At 38.7% G+C, this 23,218-nt stretch overlaps 1 protein-coding gene across 7 annotated transcripts in view; it reads left to right on the top strand.

Moving 5' to 3' along the window:
- Nucleotides 1–23,218, top strand: part of PKP4 (plakophilin 4) — a 155,341-nt gene that overhangs the window by 36,931 nt on the left and 95,192 nt on the right. For 6 of the 7 annotated variants that reach the window (XM_014446187.2, XM_014446208.2, XM_014446190.2 and 3 more), the window contains exon 2: nucleotides 18,149–18,261. The exons of the other annotated variant lie outside the window; for it this stretch is intronic. In XM_014446187.2, coding sequence (XP_014301673.1) covers nucleotides 18,149–18,261 — 113 coding nt within the window. The remainder of the gene's footprint in view (nucleotides 1–18,148; nucleotides 18,262–23,218) is intronic. 7 annotated transcript variants of the gene reach the window in all.

Genomic DNA, 23,218 nt, shown 5'->3' with positions numbered 1-23,218 from the left:
GTATCTGTGATTTGTCCAGTATTATGTAACTAGCAAGTGGAAAAGCCTAGATTCAGATCCAGGTTGGACCCCAAATCCTATAATCCTTCCATCTTTGTTCTGTTGTTCCTCAAATCATATGCCTTTAAAGAGGCTTGCAAGTTTTTAAATTCTCGGACCTGGGTCGGCAGACTCTGGCCCACAGACCAAATCTGGCCCTCTGCCTGTTTTTTTTACAGCCTACAAGATAAGAATATTTTTTTTTACATTTTTAATGGTTTAAAAATAATCAGAAGACAACTATTTCATGACACCTGACAATTAGATGAAATTCAAATTTCAATGTTTATATATAAAATTTGGTTGTACACGCACGTTCATTTATGTTGCTGTCTACCACTGCTTTCACACTACCAAGGCCAAGGTAGCTGGTTATGACAACGACCTGTCTTATCGTCTACAAAGCCCCAAATATTTATTACCCAGCCCTTTTTAGAAAAAGTTTGCCAACACCCTCTCTAGGATATTAGAACAAAAACCTGTGATTAGAAGTTTTTATGAAACTTAGAAGTTCATTAAAGCTCCCACACCTTGGAGACCCAACAACTAGTGAGCCAGATGGTGTTTGTCTTGTTGTAACTAGGCGAATAGGAAATGGATGCCAAACCATAGGGTCTCATCAGCACCACTCAGCTTTTCATGTTCCCAAACTTTCTGCTTACCTGAGTTTATTTGGCATTTTAAGATGGGAATTTGTCTTTATATTTAAGCTGGAATGTTTTAATTCAGTTCCCTACTGTCTTGAGGAAAAACTTCATGTAAGATATAGATCACTCTGCTCCTGTGACCCTCCACATACACACACAGACTTTCTGGGTCTGATTGTGGAGCTCATGCATTCCTTCTCCCCCCCCCCCCCCTCCCTTCTCAACCCACCCTTCTCTCTCTCTCACTTCATTTCTGCCCACCACAGTGTCTGGCACATAGTAGACACTCAAAGTTTAAACAAACAAATAAATCAGTAATAAAGTCAATCCTTTAAATTGCTGAAGGGAAAGTCATAATTCTGGTTTTATATTTGTAAATAAGACCTTTCACTACTGATTTTTGTGAAAATTAATAGTATTTTAACAGGAGAAGAAACTATTAGAGAAGAAAATATAAATATTTTCAGGATATGTTTTGTTGGAGAATTTGATACATAATGGGTTTTAAAAAACTATATTGAAGCAACCCTAAGTAATCATTAATGGATGAATGTAAAAACAAGTTGTGGTATATAAATGCAGTGGAATATTATTAAGTCTTAAAAAGGAAGGAAATTCTGACACATGCTACAATATAGATGAAGCTTGAAAACATTATGCTAACTGAAAAAAGATAATTATAAAAAGATAAATTGTATGATTCCACTCATATGAGGTACCTAGAGTGGTCAAATTCATAGAGACAGAAAATAAAATGGTAGTTACTAGAGGCTTGGTGGAGGGAGAAATTGGGAAATCTTATTTAATGTGTATGACATTTTGATTTGAGAAGTTGAAAAAGTTGCAGAGATGGATATTGGGGATGGTTGCACAATAGTGTGAGTGTACTTATTGTCACTGAACTGTACACTTAAAAATTGTTAAAATGGTAAATTTGGTGTTATATATATATTGTCACAAAAATACATATATACTATACTAATAAAAAGGTAATATGCTAATTAGACCAGACATCTTCCAGACGTCCTTCTGGACAAAGCCACGGTGGTGGGGGCCGAGGCAGAGGCGGTTAGGGGTGATCAGGCTGGCAGGGGAGAGCAGTTAGGAGCAATCAGGCTGGCAGGTAGGTGAGTGGTTAGGAGCCAGCGGTCCCAGATTGCAGCAGGGATGTCTGACTGCCAGTTTAGGGCAGTCAGACATCCCCTGAGGGACCACACACACACACACACACACACACACACACACACACGAATTTCCTGCACTGGGCCTCTATATATCTATATATCTATATCTATAGATAGATATAGATATAGATATAGATATAGATATAGATATAGATATAGATATAAAGCCAGCGACTGGAATGCCCTAACGACCAGAATGACCAGTTGCCGACCAGAATGACCAGTTGCTCTGATGCTCACTGCGGCCAGCGAACTGCCCTATTGGGGGCGGGGCCGACTGGCCAACCTCCCACAGCCCCTGCCCCTGGCCAGCCCCATCCCTGATCAGCCTCTCCCACCCTGATAGAGGGCAGGGCAGCCGGCCAACCCCCTGTGCCCTTCCCCCCAGTTGGCCCCACCCCCAATCGGCCTGCCCCAGCCCAATCGGCCCACAGCCCTGTCCCCAATCGTCCTCCTACCTCAATAGGCCCAGGTTAGCCCCCCTACCCTGATCAGGGACAGTGGCTGCAGGCATTGGCAAACCCTGGCCAGCCCTGCCCCACCACCCCATCGGCCTGAAGCCCCTCCCCTGGCCAGCTGTGCACCCGATCAGCCCCCCCAATATGATTAGGGGTAGGGCCGCTGGCCAACCATCCACAACCCCTCCCCCAGGCTGGCCATCCCTGATTGCCTCCCCCACCCCCCACACCAATCAGGGCAGGCCAGCTGGCCAACCACCCATGGCCCCTGCCCCGGGCTACTGGCCCCTGATCGGCCCCTCTACCCCATTCATGGGTGGGGCCAGCCGGCCCATCACCTGCAGCCCCTCCCCACTGCTGGCCCTGCTCCCAGTTGGCCCCCCCCACACCAATCAGGAGCAGGGCCCACCGGCCAATCACCTGCAGCTCCTCCCCCCAGCCAGCCCGGCCCTGATTGCCCCAATCGGGGAGGGCTGGCCTGCCAACCTCCCACAGGCCCTGCCCTGATCTGCCCGATTGGGGCCAGACCGGCAGAACCCCACCTGTGCACAAATTCGTGCACCTGGCCTCTAGTACATATAATTATCTATGACTTTAAATATCATTTCTACTTTGAATACCTAATCAAAATTATATGACACAATAAATGACTACTCTCTTCAAACTAATATTAGCTTCTGAAATGAAAAATTTAATATCTGCTATATAGTATCTAAGTGATTCAGCCCTGCCATGATTTAAAATTTAAAGTTAAGGGTAAGGGTTGTCTTCCATGTTTTATTTCCAAAAAGTATGTTGATATATAGAATTTGTAACAAAGATTATGTAGATTTGATTTTATGTTGCATGAGCAGAAGTTCCTTCTTAGCATTTTATGGAAGGAAATTAAAACTATATAACCACCTGTAAAGCACATTTCGAAAAATACCGATTCTTTATTAAAAAGTCCTGCAAAGTCTTAATAAATATGTACAATGCAGTAGAATCCATTAAATCAGTTGCTTCATTATACAGCATATATTTTCAAATAAGATATTTATTACTGTTGTCAGGTATTTCATGCCCTTCATAAAAACTAATTCTCACAACCTTTCCTTTAATAGGTCAGAATTAGAGCATTTAGCTAATAGTAAAAAATAGGGGTTTAGTGTGCCTTTACATGAATAAGTAACTATTTTATTTACAAAAATTAATAGCTAATGAATACTCAAGGTAAAAGAAATTAAATATTCACCCAAAATGTGTAAAATAGAAGTAAGCCACCCTACAAATGTCTAGTCCCTTTCCCCAACTATTTATCCTTTCTCTGAAATTAAGTGTTTGCACTATACTTCAAGGAAACAGTTTTCTGCATGCTCCAGCATATGTCTTTTTAAAAATAACTATCTTGCTCTATTTTCCTGAATAATCTTTCTTAGAGATTATTACACTTCAGTGTATGTGGATTTACTTCAATCCTTTCTAGCATTTGCATGGAATTTTATTATATAAATGTATGTAATATATTTATTTAACTGGTTCCTCGTTGGTGGATGTCAATTCGTTTCCAGTTGAGGATAATGGGTTGGTTTTGTGTACTTTTCCAAGTATATCCAAAGTCTCAACATTAGAACTGATGGGCTCATGGGTAGCTACATAATTAATTTGGGCGGGGGAATATTGTTAAATTGCTCTCCCATTAGTTTACATCTGTTTATATTCCACAGCACCTTTTCTGCAGACCCTTAGGGATGCTGTGTACTTTAAATCTGCTAAGGGCTGTTACTCATTGTTAAAATGGGTCTTTCCAGGTCATTAGAATGTTATTGAATCCCTGAAAAGTATTTACTTACTTACTTACTTTTTGGAAGATCTGATTGGCTTGATTAGGTGATTCATGAATCAGCACCCCATCTAGCAACTACTAGAAGGGCACTCCTAGTACTTTAATAGCTTCAAAAAAGCAAAAATATCAATTCTCCTGTCAATCAGAATACCATTTTCCAGCAACCAGACTGTTTCCTTAGCAGGATCTGCCCTGGTAGCACTTAAACAATATTTTATTTCTTTAGCCCTTTTTTTCTTTTATTTCTTCTTAATTTTCTGAATTAGATTTTAATTTTAAAAATCATATGCATATAAAAATTGAAAATATAAAGAGATAATATAAAAGTGTAAATAATATCTCCATCCCTTTCTTGATTCCACCCTCCTGTGCTAACCAATCTTTCTGATCTGCTGTGTTCCTGTTTTCTTCATGCTCAAACCCATGTAGATGTTTGTTTGTTTGTTTGTTAAATTTTATTATTTTGTTGTGTTTAATTCAGCTCTTCAACTGGCTTTTTCACTTAATTACATTTAATGGTCCTTCTGAGGCAACAGATAAAGGCCCAGTTCATTCTTTTTAATATCTACACAATTCTTTGTACATGTAGTATGGAGAGTCCTTAGTTTGTTTAAATATTGCCATGTTAGATAGATATTCAAATTGTTTATAATGCTGCAACTAATATTTTATATATACTGTTGCTTTTATTTGTGTAGATATCCAAAAGAAGAATTACAAGTTATGGGGAATATGTATTTTTAATCTTAGTAGATGTTACTAGGTTGTTTTCCCAGAGGGTTATAACAAGTTACACTCACATGAATAGTATGTTCCCTTTTCCCTGCCTCCTCCCCAAACTTGGATGTGACCACTTTTAAAATATTTGCCCATGTGATGAAAAATGGCATGTCATTGTTGGTTTTTTTCTCCTTGTGAGTGAAACTGAGCAGTTTTGTTCTGATATTTTGATTAGCATTTACATTTCATCTCAGATGACTTTGCTTATTCTTATCCTTTGTCTGTTTTACTGTGGTTTTAAAAATTTGTTTATATGGGATTTCAAATGTTGTGTGTTCTGTGTTACATATTTACTTTTTTGTCATTTAACTTTGCATGATCTTTGGCATATAAAGTTCTATTTTTATTTAGTTAGATATGTTTATCTTTTACCCCTTATGATTTGAGGTTTCTTGTATTTTTTAAGGAGATCTATATCATCCTAAGGTTATAAAAATATTCTCCTATATAGGTCATTTTACATATTTTGGGATTTTTTTCTCCATTTATTATAAAACCATGTGTGTGTGCATGATTTGAGGTAGTAATCTAGCTTTATTTCTCTAATTATGCCTGGAGTTCTTTTCCCGTGAATGAAATTCTACTTTTGTCATAATTAGTAAGTTCCTATATATACTAGCATCTGGCTCTTTAATTCTTATTACATTTCAGGGCTTTCTTTGATTTAGGAAGAGAGTTGTAAAGCAGTAATATCGATTACAGTCTAAATATAACCTTCAGGAATAGAAAATAAGACAACCTGCTTTTTTTTTTAGCTTCCTATAATGGAAAGAGCAACAATTTAGAATTTCATCTCCTGTTCTTCACTTGCTAATGGTGTGACCTTGAGCAAGTCATTTATTTTGCCTCTCCCACCCTGTGATAGCTCAACTCAGTAGCGACCTGAACTTTTGTAGAATTAGAGAAAAAATATGAACAGTGCCTGGCATTCATTCAGGGAGCACAACTATTTTTATTAGTGTATGACTTAACACAAAATAAGAAAGTAAGACATTTGATATCAAATTATACCTGTTCCAAACATAAGCAGGTATATTTCTTCATGAATATATATTGTGTGCAAGAAAAAAGAATTCCAAATGTGGTGATTTAATGATTCCTTCAGATGAATAAATTAGTCTGAACAATAAAAAATAACACAATATATTCAAATCTGGAACTTCTCTTTTTTCTTTTTCTACTGAGTAAAATGGGCCTAGCACAAGCAAAAAAGCATTATTTAATTGGACTGCTTTTTTCAGGTAAGTAGGGAAAATACAGCTATTAAATAAGGGTAACAAAGAGTAAATTAAAATTGCTTTGATATACAGCTAACCAGTGGAGGCAGCTGGGTGTTAGGGGAGAAAGCAGACTCAGAGAGAAACAGGGACATTAAATATAGCAGCACTTGTGGACCTGCCAACTGGATGGACATGAGTCTGGATGCAGACACTGAGGCTGGACTCAGCCTGTAGCTAGACATGCCCCAGTTCTATCCTAAGGCTTTAATGCCCCTTGCAGGTTAGACATGCCCTATGTTTATCAATAATACAGTGGATTTTCTTAACCTTATTTCTCAAGAATCCCAGGTCAATCTCAAGAATCCCAGGAGGTTTATTTAGAAAGGAATGGTTACGTTAGTAAAACCATACAGGTAAAATGTAAAATTTAAAAGTTAGGAAAGCAAAATTGAAAACCTCTTATACCTCTTGAGCCAGGTAACAAGTCTTCACGAGGAACCATTTAAGTGTCTAAGGTACAACTTATAGGGGTGCATTGTAATTCCAGTAATACCACCCTCTCCGCCCCATGCACTGTAGCTATAAAATATCTGCAAATAGAATAAACAACTGTATAAGTAAGCAGAGTAATTTTATAAGTATAAGAAAAGATGGTATTTGTTTTCTTTTCTCATTACATTTCATTGAATTACTAACCAAACCTTTATCATTTAAAAAAATTAGCCTCTTATTTCCTAGTGCTGTTTATTAGACCTACTGAAGAAGATTAAACTTAGCCTTGTTTTTGTTTCCCGTATCATTTTTACATTTTTTGCCTGTTTGCAAGAACTAGTCTACATAGAGGAAGGGGGAAATTGGTCATTTATTCATCTCAGTTTTTCATTCCAGGAAATAATTTATATGCATTATTATAATCTACTGTGCAGTCAATTAACTCCCAAATAAGCACATTAGGTGATATGCATTGTTGGTCTTACTAATTTTGAAATATTTATGTACTAGAAAACCAGATAAATTGTTAATATTAAGCCACCATTATTTTTTATAATTTCTTAATGAATTTTAAATAATGGCTAATCAGATATTCAAGATATTACATTTTAAAGAAAATCTTCTTGTGTTTTGACATTAATTCTACCAAGTAACTACCTTGTTGGAAAATGACAGCCATAGGTGTCATTGACTCCTGCAATGGACACTGTCTTCAAGCCTCTGTTTTTCATGTTGTAAATCTTTTCCTCAATATTTATTTGACTACTAAGACTTCTTTAAATAAATATAATTAGTAAAATCTCATCTAATAGAAAACAACTAGAATTATATTTACATACCTACATTCATCACATATATAGCACATAAATGTGATGAATCTACACACACTTTCCACTTATTAAAAGAAAAGTTAAATGAAAATAAGAGAAGGCATTGTTAGTTCAACAGTTTAAAATGTCATTGTGTTGGCGGTGGTGAGACCACCACCAGGTGTTAGACCTGTGGGGTCAGACCTGACCTTGGTTCAGCAACCTCAGTACTTGAGTTCTGGCTAGGAAAGAATTCAGAGGTGAGACTCACACTATGAGAGACAGTGTATTTAGAAAGTCACAGAGGTAGAAGAATTGAGCAGTAGAAGAAATGGGCTCTGGAGGTAACATCCCTTAGGAAGGGAGGGAAAGGTGCAGGCCTGCTCCAGGAAGGGAGAGTTGGATGCCTCCTCTGTCCTAAAGGCTTTTAATGGTGGAGATTTTAAGGGAGGTTTCAGGGGGAGGACCCTATTAGAATATTCATCAGCGTCCGAGGTGTGTCCTTTCAGTATTGTGGTCTCACTGTTAGACACCAGGTCAGGGGGTCATTAGTCAACGCAGCTGGTCCTGAGGTCAGTCCTGGTGTTGCTTGTCTGGTTTTGATGCTTTTCTGGGCCTGGAGCTGAAGCACAACTGAGGCCTAGATGCATTTGATGTGGGTCAGAACCTCATTGTCCTGTGACTTAATGCTAAGGGGCTATTCTCAGGCACCTTGTTCGTTCCCCCTCTAAGGGGTCTAACCCACAGGACTAGCAACCTGCCAGGGGAGGAAAGGTCAAGGGAGGGTCCGAGCCACTTGACCAGCTACCTGAAGGATCAGGCCTAACCTGCATTCAAGGAGAGGAAAGGTCACCCTGGAGCAAGGTCCTTGTTTCCCGGTTTTGCCCGTTGCTAGGCACGCAGGGCTTTCTTCCCTGGTAACCTTCTGTACCTGGCTTATTGTCCTTGCTCTGCTCCTGTCTGTCTAGCTGCCTACCACATTTGGACTGGTAGACAGGTTTTCAAAAATGACATGCCAAAGCTGGGAAACTCCTGAGTTTCTGATAAGCAGGATATGATGCTTGAGAGATTAGGGAATTTGGCAAGTGGGAACAGGTATAAGCAATTGGGGGTGTGGAGCAGTGTCAGGGGTAAGTGTATTAACAGCAATAAGCCACCTACCACTGAAATTATTCACACCTTATTACTTTTAAAAAACCTTATTTGTCTGTGTCACTATAAATAATACGAAATCCTAAGAGAGCTAATTGGTTTAAAGAGCAGTCAGCAAAATTTTGGGAAACTTGGGGTCTAGTCCTAGCTCTGCCTCCACATCTCTAACTTTAAGTAAGTTGAACTTTTTTTTTTTGTACCATTTTTTAAATTTTCCTTACCTATGTGGTAAGGATATGATTATTATATTTGAATGGTTTTAAAGAGCCTCATAAAGGATGAGCCATAATATATATGCTTGTTTTTGTATAAAAATACTCAGGAATCCCTAAATTTAAAAATCAATGCAATCAACTGTAACATACTAAATAAAATGTACTGCATAAATTCACCCTGAATGAATTAGTAGAGTTTTCTTGTTTTGGTTTTAGAAGGATACTGAGATGAATGAAATATAGATTTCATTCTTCTTTAAGAAGAATCCAACTCAGTAGATTGAGTACACGTAATGGGCGGAACACTTTCCCCAAGGGCTAGGTAAAAGAGTGTAGGCGGCCTGGTCAGTGTGGCTCAGTTGGTTGGAGTGTCGTCCAGTACACCAAAAGGTGGTGGATTTGATTCCTGGTCAGGGCACATACCCAAGTTTCGGGTTAATCCCCGGTCAGGCTCGTATGGGAGGCAAGCAATCGATATTTCTCTCTCACATCACATTGATGTTTCTCTTTCTAAAATCAATAAAAACTTATCCTTGGGTGAGAATTAAAAAAAAAAAAAAGACTGTAGGCACTCAAAGGAGAGTGATATTTCAGGCTGATGGAACATGAGAAAAAGCTTTGAGTGTGTGTATAGGAAACCATGGATAGTTCAGTATAGGTATGTGAAGAGGAGTGACAGGAGACCAGAGAAAGGTATTTTGGGGACCCAGTTGCCATGGGTCTTGTAAGTTCTGTTATGGAGTGGGAAGAGCCTGGTGCACAGCTCAGTACGATGGGGTTAGGAGTCAGACTGATGTGATGTCAAATCCCAGTTTTGAATGACTTTCGGAAAGTCAGCCCTCTGGCAGGAGTATAGCCCTTACCACCTCGCAAGCTGATTGAAGAGTTAATGAAGTAATGCATAAGAAGAACTTACCAGAGATCCTAGAGCCCAGTAAACCTCAATAAAGGATAGATATTATTGGTGGGTAGTATTGTGCCTTCAACAGATTTATCTGGAAGATAAATAACCTTAGTTAGGGGTTATTGCAGTAATCTGAAGTTAATGGTGAATATGGATTAGGGTAACAATGGCAAAGACTGGTGAGGAAGGGAATGGATTGATTCAACCAGTGTTAGCGAGGTGACGTAACAGAATTTGGGAAACCGTTTAGTGTGTGAGGAATGGGGAATAAGAAAAGGGAGGAAATGATGGAAGGATGGAAACACTTGCAGTTTGATTCTGAGTCAAAGGAATGATGGTTCCATTAAGACAGTGATTCTGGAACTGTGGTGTGAATGAGAACCCCTGAAGGACATGTGCAAGTACAGGTGGCTGGACCCCATCCCTCTGATTGAAGGAAGTTCCCAGCGGGTGGTAATGCTGTGACTTGGGGCCCACACTTTGAGAAAATATAAAACATAGGAGGGTGTGCTCAGTAGTTACTTAGCAGACAACCATTGATAACACGGGGTTTGAATCTGATTAGCTATAGTGAATTTGGACTAGTGGAATGTCACTAGTGTACATGAACCCAGATGATGGTCAGAGAACTGGTGAGACACTGAAGAGCTAAAAGCATTGAGTTACTGTTCAGTAGACAATTTTTTAAAAAGCCATCCATCGTGCTGTAGGAAAAGCTCGGGCTTTTATTTACTTACTTACTTACTTATTTATTTATTTATTATTTATTACTTGTTTACCTGGACGTTTTGCATGTGGCTGTAATCAAAAAGCTTTTCTTGTGTGTTTTAATGTAAAATTCTCTTCCTTTTTTTGATCTCCTAATAAAGGAGCTTTCGTGACAAAGTTACAGACAGGAGCCTGAGCTTTAGAATACAAATTTAGAGCATGTGGCAGGCTTTGCTCTATTTCTCTGCGTCATTAAAACTGAATGAAGATACAGCTAGAACCTGGTGAAATCTGTGTGGTTTGGAAGTAGGATAAAACAGTAAAGACCTTAAAATTGTTCATCTCCTATTAGAATTTTAACTAGCAAACAATTTGGTAGTTGGACCTTGTACTTTTCTTTTATCTCAGGCAAAATCTAAATGTACTATAAGAAGCAGTGGGCATAGTGAAAAGCCATGAATCCTGCAGAGGTGTCCTAGTAACATGCACTGATGTCCTGGGAGTGGTGTGAGGTCAGCAGTTAAACTTCCATTTGAAAGTTAACCCTTTGTGATGCTCTCCCTATTCAGAAAGTGTTTGGACAAAAGTGATTAAAATTTTGTTTTTCATTGCTTTAAAAACACTTTAAATGTGGGATGCATTGTAGTACCCCTTAGTTCAACCATCCATAAGTACATTAAGTGAGCTTGATTTTCCAGTATTGCCTAAGTTGTATTCTGCAAGACAGGCAGTATTGTTTCTTGATATGTTTGTAGTTGTACCTTGAAAAAGAAAATTGTGCTTAGTTTAAATAAGTAAAAGAATTGCTAGGTTAAATAATTTTAAGCTAATTTCCTCTTGGTAGATTTATCAGAATTTTTAATGTGCTCGAAAGAGTTCAAGATTTGGAATCTTCTAGGCAGCATTTCCCAAACCTACACGACCCAAAACCTCTTCCTGTGGGACAGAACTGGTGTTTTCAGAAAACACCTTGATCAAGGAAGGTAATGTTAGTTGTTCCAGTCTTTTTTATTGTAAATTTCGTTTTAACAAAGGGAACTAGTCAGTACAAAGGATATACATCATATGCCTTGCATTTTTAAATTAATTATGAATGATTTAGAGACTGCCAACTAGTCCTAGTGAAGATTTGTCAGTTACTAAGTACAGTGTGATAGAAAGTCAGGACATTTGGCCACCTACCTTTACACTGGCTGGTTATCCTAAGGATGAGAAATTCAAGGACACTTTGGAATGGCTGCTTTGATTTTAGTACCAGACTAGATTAGAGAATAGTATTTAGGATGTTCTTGAAATTTTTTTATTAGCTCTTAAATATTCATTTTTAAAATTGTTTGCTATCCCTGGATCAAGAGCCTTAAAGATATGATCTTGACCATAATTTACTCATCTTTTGAATGTGGGAAAGAAGGGGAAGATGCTATAGTATATTTGTCATGAGACGAGGACATGCCCTGCGCAATACTGTGTACCTTAAAAAAATCTAACATTGTAATTGATCTTTTAGTGATATAAAACTTTCAGTGAACTAAGGCAGAAAAATGAAATTGCAGGGGAGGGGGGCTTAAGCAACAATGACTGAAATATAAATGTTTTCTTACGTAACTACTAATAGCATCCACCACATAATAACCATTTCGGTTTCCTTCTTTCAGCATAGCCAGTACTCAGTGCAGTGCTTTCCTGCCGGAAAGGCGTGTTGATACGAAATGATTTTCGGTGCACAGATGAACATTTAAAAATATAATTATGTATTTTAATTTATATTAGTAAGATTATATAAAGCATTCAAAACCATGATTTTAATGCTCTTTATACCGGGAATGATACTATATCTTAAAAAGGAGTCAGTTTAAAAAGAAAAATATTTAGTAAAAGGTAGTATAGGTTAAAGGGGAAGGAAACAGAGTATGGAGTCCTGAGATCAAGATTTTTTTTTTTTTTATGAGAAAAATTTGTGACTCATTAAACCGAGAGGAAACATTAAAGAGAGAAGCTAGACCCTGGGGCTTGGAGCCATACACAGGAGGACACTGCCTCCTCTAAGCCTGGAAGAGAGCTGAGGATTAGTGTGAACATGGAAGTTGAGATGTTATCAGGAACGGTCTGATATGACTACCTACTGCTTCTTTTTTAACAAAAATTAAATTTATTGGGGTAACATTGGTAAATAGGACATCTAGGTTTCAAGTGTACATTTCTATGATACAAGATCTGTGTGCCTACCACCCAAAGTTAAATCATCTTCTGCTATTTTTTAATTGTTGTTATCATAGAGGTAGTAACTATTGTAGCTATTCCCAAATTAGGGAATCAGAATAATCTGAAGTAATTAGATGGGAGTGATGCAAGTAGGCAGATGTAGTTGGATGGCATTTGCCAGAAATGGGAGTCTGCATATTATCTTAACCAGTATTTCCCCGTCAGGGGGGTGGGGGTGGAGAAGATGCTGAATAAAATGTTTAAATTGTCTTTTCAAAAGCAAGGCTAAGCTGGAAATAAAGTAAGGAATTTACAGAAACCAACACTGAAATGAAAGTGAGAGCCCGGCCGGTGTGTCTCAGTGGTTGAGCATCGACCCATGCACCAAGAGGTCACCAGTTTGATTCTAGGTCAGGGCTCATGCCCTGGCTGGATCCCCTGTGGAGGGCATGCAGGAGGCAGCCGATCAATGTTGATGTTTCTCATTGACGTGTCTATCTCTCTCTCCTTCTCCCTTCCTCTCTCTCTAGCATCAATAAAAACTTTTTTTTTAAAGTGAGAATCCTAAACTAAATAATCAGTAAGCCTGGCTTTCCCCTTGAAGGTGTCTGCCAAACCCGGTGATCTTGAGGATGCCATTTGCCAGGCACAGGAGGGCAGTCCCAGGTGGGGAGTCTTGTGGAAGATCCCTTACCCAAAGCTAAAACCTTACAAAGCTACAATGGTAACACAAGAGTGATGAGAAACCTGTCCCACAGAAGAGGGCAAGCCCAGGAGCTGGCCCTAGGGAAAAGTCTTTCTGAGAGTTTATACCTATGATGGCCAATAAACATATTGAAAAGGTGAAAGATGTTGGTTGTTAGGGAAATACAAAATAAAACAAATACAAGATAGCAATATGTGCCAATCCGATTACAAAAAAAAAAAAAAAGGAAGAGATTTTAGCCCCAAATACAAACCAATGTCATTGAGAATGTGGAGAAACTAGAACTCTCTTACACTGCTGACTGGGATATTAATTGGTAAAACTACTTTGGAAAGTAATTTGATGGTCATTATCAAGCTGAGTAGAAGATATGTGTAGCCTTGAACCTAGCAGTTCCACTTCTGGCTCTCCACTTGGAAGAAGTCTGGCACGTGCACAAGATGGTTCATACAAGGAGATTTATTTTGCAACATGCTTATTATTGAACAAAATTGGAAGCAGCCAAAGTGTTCATCATGATGAGAACATATAACTACATTGTGCTATAGTCGTACAATAGAATACTGTTGATTAATGAAAAGAAATAAATTAGATCTATGTGTAATGATATTAAGTATCAAAATCATACTACAATGAAAACAACCTACAGAAAACTATGTACAGTATACCACTGATATAAAGTGTATGAACATGCAAAGCAGTCCTGTATATCTTTTATGGATCTATAAACGTGGAGTAGTATGGTTTCTACTGTGAAGGAAGGAAGAAAAAGAAGTAGGATTGGAGGAGAGAGAAACCAAGGGATTTCACTGCATCTATAATATTTTATTTCTCAAAATCTGAAGCAAATGTAGCAAAATATTAAGATATGCTATGACTGCGACAAGTTCTCCAAAGCTCATTGTGTTATTGGACTGTACTTTTTTGTATATTTGAAGTATTTCACAATATAAAAAAATATGAGTGAGAGCACATGTCTAGCATTATATAAAAGGAAGCCAAAAACTCGCACTCTCTCCGGTTGGGTTCTCATTGAGATGGAGAGGAGTACAATAAACAGGAATGGGCAGGGAAGAAAGAAGTCCAGGGACTACACAGGCTGGCCACGTCCAAGCTCACCAGTAAATCTGTGCCCAGCCTTGGGCTTTCGTGGGCAGTGCAGCCCTGCCCACCATACAAGGTCATGAAAGTGAAGCTTTTTCTTCTATTCTCGTGATCCTCAGACAATATTTAACAGTATGTTTACATAAGTCATGAGGTACAAGTAAAGAAAAGCTTTCAAATGTGAACTGACTCCATTTTTATAGCACACTAGAGGCCCAATGCATGAAATTTATGCAAGAGTAGGCCTTCCCCAGGCTGCTGGCACTGGCTTCCCTCTGGCACCCGGGACCTGGGCTTCCCTCGCAGCCTTGGCTTCGTCCGGAAAGACGTCCAGAAGAATGTCCAGTCTAATTAGCATATTATGCTTTTACTATTATAGATAGGTAGCCTTAAGTTTCCATCAAAGCTTGTTGATGGTCTTGTTTGCCAGAATTTAGGAGGAAATTATTATATTCTAAATTGTTGATCCATGCTTTTAACATTATTTAATCTGTTATTCTTAAAGGAGAGCAAATCTGTGGTCCCCTTATAATTCAGATGCCCAGTTTTGGGATCAGCCTTGGAAATCATTACATGTGTTTTTATATGACTGTCGTACTGTTTTATCAGTCAATCTTAGAAGCCAGTGGACACAAAACTGTCAAGTATTTATATATTCTATTTATCCATCTTGGTCCCAGTCACACATGAGCATTCAGTTTATATTCTGTAGTTGTAATATTAATAATTGTGCAACAAAGCATTTACATATTTTAGCTGTACATAAATATTCACAGGTATTAGGTAATCATAACAAATGCCATGCTTCATAGCTTCTTGATGTTCTCTTTTGGGGCCTTACTGACGTCCTCCTTGTGAGATGTGTGAGCAAATAATGAGTAGGATAGTTTTGATCACTGTAGCCAGTGGTATTCAATATTATGGGCTCCCTAATATTGAATAATAGGAATATACTGTGGACTTTACTCATTCCATATGAATGTTAAAAGAATTACCCATCTTTTAAATTTAAAAATGTAGCTATGCCATAGGTACATAGGCTCTCTTAGGTACATAGCTTAATGACTGTAAATGGTGTCTGTCAAGGTCTCTAGTTGCAGAAACAGAGACTGCCATGGCTAATTGTGCAGAAAGGGGCATTTATGAAGTGGGTATTAGTGAATTCCCAGATTTGTTGCAAAGCCTGGAATACAGTCTTGAGACTCAGCTTCCAGGAACAGTGTCCAAACCTGTGTCACAAAATCAGTCAGATAAGGAAGCCACTAATACCGCCCCACCCAAGCATAGACTTAGTTTGAGTGAAGGTCATATCCTTTTTAGGAGTGTGACCTTGGGACCTATTGCAGGGAGTGTAGTACGGAAGTGAAAGAGAAAGAAAGTGAGCTTTTTGTGTTTTCCGATATCAAAGTCGATTTGAGCACCTGAGTCACAGTCTAGCATCTTGGCAAAGCCAAACTCACCTGTCTTTGCTTCTGAAGGAAGAAATTATGTGGACCGTGGTTTCAGCTTGTTCCTTCAAGCAGGATACTCCCCAACTGTTTTCTGGAAAGGATGCTCAAAAGCTCTTAGGCAGCCACAAACATGATAAAAATCTATTAAAATGGATTTTTTGTGTCCTAATTTCACAAAACATACCTTAATCTTAACTCTGGCGGCTTTTATCCATCCCAAAATGTAGAAAACACTCTAACCTTTGTTCTCTAGTACAGCGGTCGCCGGCCGGTGGTCCATGGACCACTGGTGGTCTGTGAGGTCCGAAAGGTTGGTGACTGTGCTCTAGTAGCCACTGAACTGAGAACACAGAGTAATGTGATGTCTCAAGGACTATTTTGTGATTCACGGACGGTCCTTGCCTGGCCTAACTTGATACAAGTAGCCAGTCTTCTGGGAAAAGAGGTGCATAATAAACAAAATCAAATAATTGAAAGGATAGCAGCGTGTCACACAAAAATATACTGTTTAAGGACAAAGAAAGACTAAATGTGAAGTAAACAATACAATTTGTCCTTAAAATCAATGATTTTAGCTTGATATTGAATGTTATACAATATTATCTGTCTGGTCTTTTGTGGCTGGACATTTATTAAGAACTAGGAATACTTAGGCAGAGGTAGGCAATATCCCACTTACCCACTATGATCATATTGTACAGCATTATGGAGTCAACTATTATTTATTCAGGCCCCACTCTATACACCCACACCAATCTCACCGAAACCGGTTTGGCTCAGTGGATAGAGCGTCGGCCTGCGGACTGAAAGGTCCCAGGTTCGATTCCGGTCAAGGGCATATACCTGGGTTGCGGGCACATCCCCAGTAGGAGATGTGCAGGAGGCAGCTGATCGATGTTTCTCTCTCATCGATGTTTCTAACTCTCTATCTCTCTCCCTTCCTCTCTGTAAAAAATCAATAAAATATATTTTAAAAAAAGAAAAAGAAAAGAAAAGGAATCTCATGATCAGCAAGCAATGAGGAGCTCAGGAACTGTTTCTTAAAAATGGTTCTTAGAAGAGTTTGTAGAATTTGCAAAGCCAGGGCTGTCAAGTAATTGCACGTTTGCCTGATTCCAGAGGGACTTAATAATATACTTTTCAATTAATTTTTATTTTTGTGTGGCTAACAAATACTTGACATATTGTCATAAATGATATTTCAGGTAGTTTTGTTTCTGATTAGTTTCTAGGAATAGGCTTTATGTGCCTGGTATTTTGAACTAGCAGTCATTGTCCAATTAAACAACATACACGTGCAGCATTTACTTTGGGTAGACTTATAAGGAGATAATGTGGCACAGGGGAGCTTGAGGTGTTACCCACGATGTTATTTGTGGCTTTGAAGCCTATGCAGCATACTTGATTTGTTGTATATTATGTTGTATAGCATGGCATACTTTCTATTTATTAAAATACTGTCAAGGTAACAACGAGATAAGTACCCCCAAAAAGTTAAAATGTTTCCTCCTATAATAGAACTTCCTTGCCCTCATGATGAAGCACAGAATGAAGAATCTATTTTCTTCTGACAGTGTTTCCTGCTTTTAATATAGTTTTAAATTCTCCATTATTGCTTAGACTTTTTTTCCATCCCCTTCATGCAGTGACTCATGAATACATTTGTAGGCAATAAAAAAGTTTGTTGCTTATATTGTAGAGAAATATAGCAAGACTTTTTTCTCTTGGACTGGAATTGTTTTGTGTGTGTGTTTTTTCCCTTAATAATTAAAGGCTTTTCTCAAACATGCGAAAGTGATTCTTATAATGGGAATTTACGTTTTTTAACGCTGTGCTAACATACAGCATGAGGAATGTAAAAATAAGCAATTGAGGAGGAAGAGCTTGTACTGGTTGCTGAGCCTGGTTGTAGACACATCAAGTAAGGACCCTGCAACCCTGATGTTTAATACAGCTCAGGAGGAGAAGTGCTGCTTGAGACCTCTGTGAGCACCCAAAAAAGTAAAAACAAATATCTACGTGTTTTTGATCCCAAACAAAGGCTAATAGTCTAGTGCCTTTAAGTTTGAAAAAGCTACAGATCAGTAGCTTATTAGGCTCACAATTCCATCAAAAATGCTAATTTCACACAGCCATAGTATAGTGTTACGTAATGGATGTTCCTATGTTTCCTGTGACATACTTTAATTCATATATCTGCCTGAGCAGCAAACCTCAATCCCTTATGTGCCTTTTATTTTCTTGAATCACAGGAGCTTCAGTTTCAGCGACTCACCCGAGAACTGGAGGTGGAAAGGCAGATTGTTGCCAGTCAGCTAGAAAGATGTAGGCTTGGAGCAGAGTCACCAAGCATCGCCAGCACCAGGTACAGGGCCAAAGGCTCACGTTTTCTACACACCTTCAAGTCACACGTCTTATTAAGTTGTCCTGGGTGCAGCAAATGATTCTGTTAGTGTTGTCACCATGAACTTCTTTCCTGAATTTGACACCAAGAATGTCAATTTATTCTAATTTTGAGGAGCCTCTGTAGTATTGATTATACTTCAGTCCTGTGCTTGATATGTTTTATACGACATTGGGAAGCTTTAGTAGCAAAAGGCTATGATGCTACATTTAGAAATTTGATTTCTCATATGTAGATACAGTTAATGGATGCTTTTCACAATTAATTGCTAATTATTGGTAAAGCTAACTAGCTCTGGAAGCCTGGTATTGATTTTTTTAAAATTAGGAAATATTTTAAATGATAACATTTAGTTAGCTTTCAAAAATGTCTTTAATATATTACAATATTGTATAATATTTAAACAATGTTTGCTATTATTTATGAATGTATGCATGACTAGTAAAAGCAAAAATATTTTGGAATGACACCAGTTTAAGATAGTGGTACCTCTAGGGAGTAAGGGAGGAGGAAGCTATCAGGAATTAGGCTTTATTAAAATTGCCATTTGGAGCAAACATGACAAAATATTAACAACTGTTAAATTGATACGTGCATGCCTATTGGATTGTTTTTGGCACTTTAAGTTTTAAAATATTAAATAACTTTAAGGTTACATAGTTGAATTAACTAAATCTATAGGTTTGTTAATAAAATTGTCGGTAACATGTATAAAATACTTGCTCTCAGTGAGTTGGGTGCTTTTTGTCTGGGTGGTGCCTGGCATGTGGTTGGGGCTCAGTCAGTGAATAATGGCTGAATGAATGGGTCCGACAGAAACAGGAGTTGGGCTGACCAGAGAGAGGCGGAATGCATGCACCAAGATATATACGCTCTCCCACTGCTGTTGTATTGAAGCATCCAGTTGCTCAGTAGTGTCTAGGGCAGGGGTGGGCAAACTTTTTGACTCGAGGGCCACAATGGGTTCTTAAACTGGACCGGAGGGCCGGAACAAAAGCATGGATGGAGTGTTTGTGTGAACTAATATAAATTCAAAGTAAACATCATTACATAAAAGGGTACGGTCTTTTTTTTTTTTTTTTTTAGTTTTATTCATTTCAAACGGGCCGGATCCGGCCCGCGGGCCATAGTTTGCCCACGGCTGGTCTAGGGTGTGTCCTAAAAGGATCCAGTGATTTGCGAAGTTGGAAAGGTAAAGGAGGCATTTGATTGTGGGGTACTGGGAACCGGGGTGCTAAGCTTCACCTCGCTTAGGTTGTAGAGGAGATCTATTGGAAGTTGCCGTTGCTGTGGTTGTGGTTGTGGTTATGTTTGTTGTTGGCAGTTATCCTAATAGTGTAGTGTGTAGGTCAGAATGAAGAGAGGCTACGCAGCAGGAGAGGAACCTGTTGTGGAATTTTAAGGGTTGTGAGAAAGGTGGGTTTCTTCTTTTAGTGAGCTCTGGTTGGAATGATGATTGGTCTACTTTGATTACCCTCATCCCGTCTCAGGTTGGATTCGCATGTATTCTCAATGCTCCCAATTAAATGCTAAAGTTTCCTTATAGCCTTCCCCAGGTTTCTTCAGGAAAATCATCTCTCTTCATCTGAACTCTTTTAACTATTCCTCTGTGCCTGTATTAATTCTCCTTTGAGGGCAAGGCCACCCCTACAGCACAGTGCCTGGTGCTCAGCAGGCAGGCACCCAGCCAAATGTTCATAGAATGAACAGTGAGCCTTAATGAAGTCCAGTGTGTTTTGAGCTCAAGTTTATCTGCCTGGTTTCCTATCTGCCCTTTCTCACATCTGCCCTCTTCACACCTTTCCATGTGCTTTTCAGTGGACCTTCAGAAGACTACTGGCACAGTTCCTCTGCTCTGTGACCACCAGATTTACGCACTGTCAAGGAACTCCTTGAAAGCAATGTTAGTGAAGGGAGCATAGGTTTATGTTGTCACTTGAGAGATCTCCCTGTGTACTCCAGTCCTCACTAATTGTCAGTTTTCCAGGCCTCACCAACTGTCTATCTGGGAACCAGAATCTAAAGATACATAAATTATCTCTGAGACCAAAGCCCCCTTTCCTGTCAGCCATTTCTGATTTACTCAAAGGAAATTAAAAGTGGGATTGGTGCTTATAGTCATGAAGCTTTCTAGTTCTTCTTGAATGAAGTGAGTTTAGTCAGCAAAATGGGGCATTTGATCTTTTGTTTTGTTTGATAGATCCTGTGTCAGAGTTGGTAAGGTGGTCTGTAAGACTTCCTTACTTTTTCTAGTCCAAAGATGACATTAATAACTCAAAGAAAAAATAAAATTATATTTTCATTTACTTTTGCAATTATCCAGAGTTGTCCAAAGCTTGCCATTATCGGCATCACCCAGAGAATAAGGAGGAGCAGTGGCATGAGATGCTACATGACAAATGACCCTGTCATTGGCTAAAGAAAATACTGTGGAGCTCTCTGCGGAACTGGTGGCTCCTAAGTGAGCCATTCTGTTTCTTCACGTTTGTGGTACCAAAGACGAATTTTTAACCCAATGCCATGAGATGTTCCCATTTTCTAGATGGAGAAACTGGGCCTCTGCATGTTATTCTTTAGGGAGTCCTAAAAAATGAACCCCACAATTACCACTTGCACATGTGCTTTAATGAGAACTTTAAAAAATCTTAATGATTAAAGTGATAGCTTGGTTTTCTATTAATGACTCTGGGAGTAGTCATTTCTAAATAAGGTAATAAAAACCCCATTTCTGATATGATTTTTGCATTTGTTTTACTTACTGCAAAACATTAACACCACAAGCAATATCAATATATAACGATCCTTAATCTGGAATAGATGGAGCCTATATCCAAAGATGATGCATTAGACCCAAAATTATCATGCTAACTCTGAAAACCCTGAAGGTGAGCTATGGGATTAGTTAAAGGAGAAGTTACAGACTTTTTGCTTTTATACCAAGTATACTACAGTTACCTGTGCATTTAATAGTTATGTGTGTATTTAATAGATTAAATGTATTGAAGGTAGGCTATGAAAATAGTTAATAGAGAAGAGAATGTATAGCTTTTCTGCACTTATACTGAGTACCATATAGTTATTTATATATTTAATATTTCACCCCATTTAAAGTAGGCTGAGGGACCAGTTAATAGAGAAGATAGTATTCTGCATTTGTTTTGAGTATACTATAGTTATTTATGTACTTGTTATTTCACCTTATTGAAGGTAGGCTATAGAATCAATTCATTGAAAAGTTATAACCTTTCTGTATTTGTACTATAGTTATTTATATATTTAATATTTCACCTCATTCCAAAAGTATTTGAAACATCTTTTAAAAAATATGAAAACCAAAACTGGAGTGAGGAAATTTAGAGCAAAGGGAAGATACAGGTTAGAAAAATAAGATGAAGCCAAGGTTAAAATTGTATACAAAATGTATGTTGTTAACATTCCATGCATTTTCTAAAAGTATTTACAAAGGGAACCACTTTGGGTCTAAGTGTACTGGTAGCCATGCTAAAGAGAGAAACACTAATGAATTACATGATTCAAAGTGTCTAGAAGATAAAAAACCAGGTTGCTCAGCTGGATCTACTGTTCCTGGGTCTTAGACTTGAGTGTTTTCTCTTGTGAATCACCTTTGAGAACCACTATGTGGTAAGGTCAACAGCACACATAGAAGTTTACCTCTCTTAATTACAAAATCACACGCATTGGGCATCTTCTTCCATTGCTGAATAGAATATAAATGGCTGGAATGGCCCCTTAGCTGAAAGTAATTCTCCAGGAGAACAATTCTGACACTCCAGTTTTGGCTCAAGAATGGCACTTAAGCGTATGAGTATATAAATGGATGGATCAATTTCAGGTGCTCCAAGCCTTTCAGAGTCATGGGTGGCAATGGGTGCCGAAATGTGAGATGTCCTTTGTTTCAGGTCACTGTGCAGGTGTATGGCGTGCATGCTTTTAGCAAGGTGTGCATGCTTATATACCACCAGGATATGATAAGCTAACCCCAGGAGAATCTCAGCACGATTGCCTTGGAAGGAAATATACCCTTTAAGCCTCTTGCCTCCCATGGGCTAAGCAACAACCTTCACATCTAAATTTTGATGAACGTGGGATTTATTCTTTTTCATCTTGCAATATCATCAATGCAATATTGTTTTCACATGAGTCTAGTTTAGATTTCACTGGATGAGGTGACAGTCAGTGGACTCAGTAGCCCACAGTGAGGAGCCCACCACCTTACTCTGGGCCTTCCTCTGCCCACCCGCACTCCAAGGGCTTGGAAGAGGGGGCAAGGGTGGCCAAAGCAGGAGTCTTATTCTGTTTCTTTGTGTGTGGGGGCGGAGGGGGGGCGTGTTTTTACTGACTGGAGTTAAATAATGCTGCTTTTCGACTATTTGTTAAATTCAAGAAAGTATAAAGTGGAAAATCCATAATGCTATCATTCAGAGATAATCGCTTTATTTTTAAGTCAGGTTTATTGCAGTATAACTTAGAGCAAAAATCACTCTTTGTGGCATAGGGTGTCATGAGTTTTGGTATGTAGTTATATAACCATCACCACAATTAGCATACAGAATATTTCCATTAACCTCCAAAGAGAAGCAGCCACTTCTAAAAGTTTGCTACACATCATTCTCTTCAATTTCTTAAAAACATGGGTTTGAGGTATATACTGTGGCTAACATCTTATCTTGTTTCTGAAGTCCCACTTTGATACCAGGCTTAACTTTTAATGGCTCCCCTCTGCCTGAGAAATTCCCAAGAGGACAATTAGTTTGGGGCCGGACCCGCAGCCTAAGGATGCTAATTTAGCAGTGGTTAGAGATCACAAGGCCTCCCAGTAGCAAGCTGCACGCTGCGGGTGGAAGACTTGGCCAGGGAAATGCTGAAGGTGAATGTAGCCTCCAGTATACAAGGTATG

This window comes from Myotis lucifugus, unplaced genomic scaffold, assembly GCF_000147115.1.
Source record: "Myotis lucifugus unplaced genomic scaffold, Myoluc2.0 scaffold_5, whole genome shotgun sequence".
Lineage (NCBI taxonomy): Eukaryota > Metazoa > Chordata > Mammalia > Chiroptera > Vespertilionidae > Myotis > Myotis lucifugus.
Note: the sequence above shows the minus strand (reverse complement) of the source record. Positions and strands in the feature narration are given on the sequence as shown.